The sequence below is a fragment of the Brachycentrus maculatus genome, unplaced genomic scaffold (genome assembly GCF_059751285.1).
Source record: "Brachycentrus maculatus isolate JH-2025_06_01 unplaced genomic scaffold, ASM5975128v1 h1tg000527l, whole genome shotgun sequence".
Classification (NCBI taxonomy): domain Eukaryota; kingdom Metazoa; phylum Arthropoda; class Insecta; order Trichoptera; family Brachycentridae; genus Brachycentrus; species Brachycentrus maculatus.
In genome coordinates this window covers 186,248-193,219 of record NW_028281273.1, presented here as the reverse complement: position 1 = coordinate 193,219, position 6,972 = coordinate 186,248, and the positions used below count along the sequence as shown (strand labels likewise).

The 6,972-nt window shown below is 36.2% G+C and overlaps 1 protein-coding gene across 1 annotated transcript; it reads right to left on the bottom strand.

Moving 5' to 3' along the window:
• Positions 1–293: 293 nt before the first annotated feature.
• LOC148301702 (uncharacterized) lies at positions 294–3,907 on the bottom strand. Its single transcript, XM_088272831.1, has 3 exons — positions 3,713–3,907; positions 1,358–1,368; positions 294–1,187 (listed from the first exon to the last, which is right to left on the bottom strand). Exons 1-3 carry the CDS (start codon positions 3,905–3,907, stop codon positions 386–388), a joined length of 1,008 nt encoding a protein of 335 aa, XP_088128957.1. The 3' UTR covers positions 294–385.
• Positions 3,908–6,972: the final 3,065 nt, after the last annotated feature.

Sequence of the window (6,972 nt, the reverse complement as noted above, 5' to 3'; positions counted from 1 at the left end):
ACTTCCAAGAATTTGAGTAGTGTGGTTGTCAATAATGGGTAGAATTGGTGAATGTTACACGTGTGTAAAGTGATCACTTAAACCAGCCTATGACGGTCGTAAGCCCCGTAAATGCCCAGACTTCCATATTCTTCTTCGTCTTTGATGAGATATCAAAAAATAAGTTATATACTATGTAACTCGCTTATTGGAATCTCTGGAACCCGAGATCAGAACTAGGCAGAAGCTTTGTGTCTTTGAAAGTATGGTTGGAACATTAAATTTTATCAAAATAACATAAACAAACTGCAAGATGGAATTCTTTTAATCAAACAGGTACTATTGCATATTTATAAGACAAAAAGTTTAAATCAAACTGGTAGGTTACATAATATTTTGCTTATATTTAACGGATCAGGTCAATGGCTGGCCTGACGATGGCTTCTGGGACCTGGACAACTGGCCTGGTGATGCCTTCTGGTGCTGTGATGACTGGGCGGGTGATGCCTTCTGGGGCTGTGATGACTGGGCGGGTGATGCCTTCTGGAGCTGTGATAACTGGGCGGGTGATGCCTTCTGGGGCTGTGATGACTGGGCGGGTGATGTCTTCTGGGACTGGGATAACTGGGCGAGTGATGCCTTCTGGGACTGGGATGACTGGGCGAGTGATACCTTCTGGGACGGGGATAACTGGGCGAGTGATATCTTCTGGGATTGGGAGTATTGGGATCATTGGCTTGGTGATACCTTCTGGGGCCGGAACAATGGTATCAACAAGGGATTCCAAAGACTTGTCACTGACGATGTTCAGGATGATTTGAACAAGGGGGCTGGAAGCCTTGGGTGCTGGGGCAGCATCGACAGTTGGGACCTCTGGCACGTGGATGCTTGGGACTTCTGGGGAGATCACGGTTGGTGGGCGGATCTGTGGGGGCTGGATGCTTGGCACCTCTGGGATGATTGGCAGCGGGCTGATCACGATTGGCAGAGAAGGAAGGGGCATGGCCACGTCTGGCTCTACTGGCAGAGGCTTCAGGTTGATTGGCAGGTCAGGGAGGGCTGGCAGTGGGAAGACAGATGGGCCTTCTGGCAGGGCCGGTCGGGTGAGAGAAGGATGACCCACGGGGATGTCGAAGGTTCCGACGAGTGGATGGCTCATGGCCGTGGCCACCAAAGCGAAGATCAGGAATAAGAATTTCATCTTGATGCTGGAATAAAAGAAAAAAAAACACATTTACGTTTAGTGAATCAAGGATATACAAAGATTATTTTTTAACTACTATGTAGTCGGAGCTTGTCCTCTTTATTGACAACAATATTAACTACTTAACTAACTACCTAACTGAGTTAACATGTTTGGTAAGTTGGCTGTTGGCACCGGTTCAACTCCTAGGGAGTTCAAAATAAATATAACAGATTTTCTATGAGAGTCTCCACTTAAAATATTGAATACGAACCAGGATTCCTTTAACTTGGAAATGGTTCAGCCAGGATTTGAAACAATTCCAAATAAACATGTTTTTATTTATTTCACCAACCATTCTAGTAAACTGAGAATCTACTGTTTGCTGATTTTGAGGAAAATTGAACATTTAAAAAAATAAATTAACCTTTCTGATACCGAACATAAAACAATGAAAATATCCAATGCTTTCCGGAGCAGGTAAAGGTATTCCCGAAATAATTTTTACTATTTAATTTTTTTCTTCTTCAAACCCTCATCCGCACCCAAATATCAAGATAACACATTTAGGAAAGGTGATCAGCCCTCCGCTTCAGGTGGTACAGGGTAATATTGAATAAAGAATGAAAATTTCAGTTGATTTAAATTGGCTTTATGATTAAATAATTATCATCATTGTTTGAATCATAATTATTGCAGCCTCATATAAAGATACATATTTTATAAAAAGTAAGTTATTTCAAATCAAAAATGCGTTAGGAGTAAGATTACCTTACTAAATACATGAAAATTTCAAGGATATCAGAAATTGCAAACATTTAAGAGATCAAAACTTTTCTTACTAGAGTCCAGAAAGGAAATTAAGAAAACTAGATTTGAATATCATACAAGTATTGTTGTTATTGATTGAATAATTTGATGAATAATTGGTGTTAAAAGGAAGGAGTTACTTACCTTTAGTTCTTTGCAGGCAGGAACTTAACTGTGCTATTGAAAGTTTTGGTCCGGTTTATATAGTATGTTTCTGAAGTGCTGGTGTTGTGTTATCACAAAGAAGAATGGAGTTCATGCCCAATAAAACAAATCCTCACATCCAAACTCATAAATTATCAAAGCTGCTTCTATAAAGATTAAGAATTAATTGGGTGTTCTTCCAAATTTCCCATTATTTAGTAGCAGATTAGGTATACACAATTAGGTAAAGGAATAATAAAATATAAGGGTTATAAAAACATAAAAGTTAGTCTAGGCTTTTTTATACATTTTATTACCTAATTGTTCACTTACTACTTCAAGTTTTTCTATGCAATAAATAATATTTTAAAGTTATTTATGTTGGTAGGATGCTGATATGATGTCTTATTCCAATATGGAATAAAACCGATGGAAGTATTTTCTTTCCTAATAAATACTTTGAATTTTTAAGTAACTAACTAACCATCATGCCACTTCTCCGCAGGGATAGGCAGAGAGAATAGAACACCACACTGTCTTTGCAAACAAACTTTGCCACTTCCACATTCATGCATCTTCTCAAACATACTTAGATTACATATTACATACCTTGATCATGCCAAGTTTTCCTCAGTCTTCCTTTGCTCCTATTTCAAACTAAATTTGCTTTACTGTTTTTTCGTCACTCCTTCGTTCCACATGTCCAAACCATCTCAAAACACATTTATTAAGTTTATTGATAACGCTTATCCCAGCCCATTCCATTCTTTCCTTTTTTCACTATTCGAACATCTTTCATACTGAGAGGTCCCGTTTTGACTGAATTTAGTCTATGTATTAATTATAAATCAAACACAGATTTTTCGAGTCTACTAAGTTGTATTTTATTAATAAAAACACATAAAAATTATATTGTGACATTGAAGGTGGCTGACATAGCCACCCAGGTGATTTTGTATAGAAGATTAGATCTTCACATTCGTTTGATAATGCCCTAACAAGGCGAAACAATTGTCACAATATAATTTTTATGTGTTTTTGTTAATAAAATACAACTTAGTAGACTCAAAAAATCTGTGTTTGATTTATAATTGATTCATAAATTAAAATGGAGTTCTACAAATTAAACGCCAAATCAATAAATTAATTTAGTCTACTTTATTCTTCTTTTGTCAACTCTACGTTTCACTTCCATACATTCGGGTTCATACTCCTTTTATTGTTATTGTGATTTCACTGCTAGTGCTGGATTTTTCTAGCTTCCGGTGTTAGATTTTTATTTCACACAAATGATTTCACTGCAATATTCTCTCTCCTTTCTCTATATCTTTATCAATTCTTAAATCACATACTTTAAACTCTCTTTTTATTTATAAAAAATCAAAATCTTTTATCATTACATTCATCATTTTTATTTTCAAAATACGCTTATCGAAATATAATATTTTAGTAAGTCAGCAACATATTAATTAAGTAGCTGGGCGACTGTAACATGTGGACCTGCGTGGTTCTGGCACCGATTGTAATCAAAGTTTCATTGATATCTTATCTCAACATATTTCTTTTTCTTTCTGTGCCGTATCAGGTCCCTCTGACATTGGCAATCACTCTGGCGAAGGCTTTTCTATCTTGCGCGACTCGGAACAGTTCCCCCACATGTCCACTTCCGGTCCAATCTCTTATATTGCGCAGCCAAGACGATTGCCTCCTACCAGGACCACGCTGTCCCTCAATTTTCCCCATCAATATTATCAACATATTTCTTCCGCTTTTAGGTCTAAGTCCTGTCATTCTCCGGTCTGCTCCTGGGAGGTGGAAGACCAGCTATCCCTCCATCATTTAGGTGGTCTTCCTGGGGGTCTGATCCCGCTTATGTTGCTGTCCGCTGCTATCCTCACCACTCGATTCGAACGCTCTTCCCACATGATTTCTCCAGAAACGTCTTCTCTCTCTTCCCCATCGCACAACATCTTCAACATTGTAGATTTTTCTTATTTCAGAGTTTCTAACTCTGTCGCGAAGTGTTAGCCCTGCAATGGGTCGTAGAGTCTTCATTTTGGATGTCATAAGAAGGCTTTTTGTTCTCGCGGTGTCGGCTCTTGTTTCCGTGCCGTATGTCAAGATCGTGTATCAACATATTTGTGTAAAAAAATGGATACATTCAAAATATTGCAAAAATCATAAAATCACTATATTAGATTAGAAATTATATTATTTACTTGGTGTTTATTCTCTAGATACAAATTAGCAGTAATCAAGATACACAATCTAGTATGAGTACAGGTATGTAACCCCAAGTGTCGGGTTGTGGTCCCGTGGTTAGTGTTGCGGACTCTTAAGTCAGAGTTTCTCGGTTCGAACCCACTCTACCACAATTTGATACCTATTTCTAATAATGAGCCCCTTAGGCTCATAGAACTAGTATGAAATTGAAATATTTGTATAAATAATAAAAATACAAATATTTATCTTTTCTTTAAAAAAAAGTACACTAGCCACACTACTGGTTTTCTCTTCACCCTATCTACTATTGGTACCAATACTGTTAAACTAACTAACTAACTAACTAACCATCACGCCGCTTCCCCGCAGGGGTAGGCAGAGAGAATAGAGCGCCACACCACTCTGTCCTTGCAAACATTCTTCGCCTCTTCCACGTTCATGCATCTCCTCATACATACCCGCCGATTGTTACGACTCCTAACCTGACCACTTTCAGGTATTTGGCATACCTGATCGTGCCATGTTTTTCTCGGTCTTCCTCTGCTTCTTTTCCCACTAACATTCGCCTCATAAATTTGTTTTACCGTTCTTTCCTCACTCATTCGTTCCACATGTCCAAACCATCTCAACACATCTTTCTTAATTTTATCGATAATGCTTATCTCAGCTTTGCATTCCTTCCTTATTTCACTATTCGCACATCTATCATACATCGTTTTGTCGCACATTCTTCTGAGAGATCGCATTTCGACTGCATTCAGTCTACTTTCATCCTCCTTTTGCCAACTCCATGTTTCACTTCCATACATTAGAGTTGGAACCAGGACTCCGTTGTGCACTGCCAGTTTAGCTTCCGCTGATAGGTTTTTAACAATACTGTTAAAACTAGTGGAAAATGGTTTAAGCTGTAAATAGTATCACATGTGAGAGTAAGTAACACTTGTAACGTGTATAAACTACATCAGAACTGGAATGACAGTGAAAAGTTACGAATTTTCATTTTTTATTTTTCATCATATACATAATTACAAATTACAAATTACAATAATGTGCCCTCACTAAGTTTTTCCTTACCGAGGGAACATTTTACAATACTTATTTATAAAACTATATAAAATAAAATTCCTTATGAATGATGCTATCTATTTTAGATCTATAAACTTCCATTATACATTTATGAATATGCTCTTTTATACTCAGCTTCGTTTTTCAATGAATTTATGGATAATAGAAGCAGGTTGTATAATATATTATTTTTTGACATCTCATCAAAGATGAAGAAGAATATGGAAGTCTGGGCATTTACGGGGCTTACGACCGTCATAGGCTGGTTTAAGTGATCACTTTACACACGTGTAACATTCACCAATTCTACCCATTATTGACAACCACACTACTTAAATTCTTGGAAGTTCTATATATATGAACCAATTTAGAAACCTTGTTCATGAATCACTAGAACTTCACTAGAGACATCTATTGGTGAGATGTAAAGAAGCTTTTTATTAAGCAGAAACTCTTATATTAGTATGTGAGATCCGAATCCTGGATTATAATCACACACATGAGAAACGCCAGAAAATACCATTTTCATTTTTATTATTAAGCTTATAATTTGACCAGATAATTTATTTACAACATTTTGAGTGTGTCCAAATACTTGTTCACAAAATCTGGATTATCTCCAATTACAGGAGTTATTTTCATATTATTTTTTGACATCTCATCAAAGATGAAGAAGAATATGGAAGTCTGTATAACTTTATTGCATACTAATCAAAGTTGTTTTAGAGACATACATTGAGTCATAATAACATCACATCATAGTATGTGTTAGATTTTGTTTGATGTGTTTCTGTGTTTTGGATCCCGTAGTTCTATGTACATTTCCATAAAGCATGTTAATTGTTATTTGTGCTTTGCTGGGAGATGCTTTCTTGTGATACGTAAGAGTAATTCTTAAATGCACATGCAAGGATTGTTTTAGCATATAGTTGTTTGACTGTCATGAATTGTAATTTTTTGAATATTTCCTCTGTGGGAGCCCGTCCTGGAACTTTAAGTGTTATTTTAATTATTGATTTTTGGGTAACAAAAACACTTTTGAATAACGCATTGCTCTTACCACCCCAACCAACACTCCCATACTGTAATATAGACTGACATAAAGCATAGTAAATTTTTGATATTTATTCTGAAATTAGGACGATATGTTATGTTTTTAAAGATGCAAGTAAATTTTTCAGCTTCTTTTGTTTGAAGTATAATATACAAATTATAGGTGTCTCAACTGAGACAAACCATCTTTTATTTTTAAAATGTAAGTCAAAGCATTTCAGGGCTCACAACCTGGCATTTGGCTGGCTTAATTGATTACTTTATACATTTTTATAGCATTCATCATTCGACTCATTATTGAACATTCATTTTGCATTATTTTTTTCACGAATGTATGCTTTGTTGTTGGACTTTGATGACACTGATGTTAGTTGTTATTTTAGATGCGGAATTTCAGTTGATAGTACTGCCATTAGTTGAGAATTTATGAACTATATAGCTTTCTCCAATTGGACATACTCAGTCCACGACTCAATTACATAGTAATTTCAATTACTTCTTGACATAATTTGTAA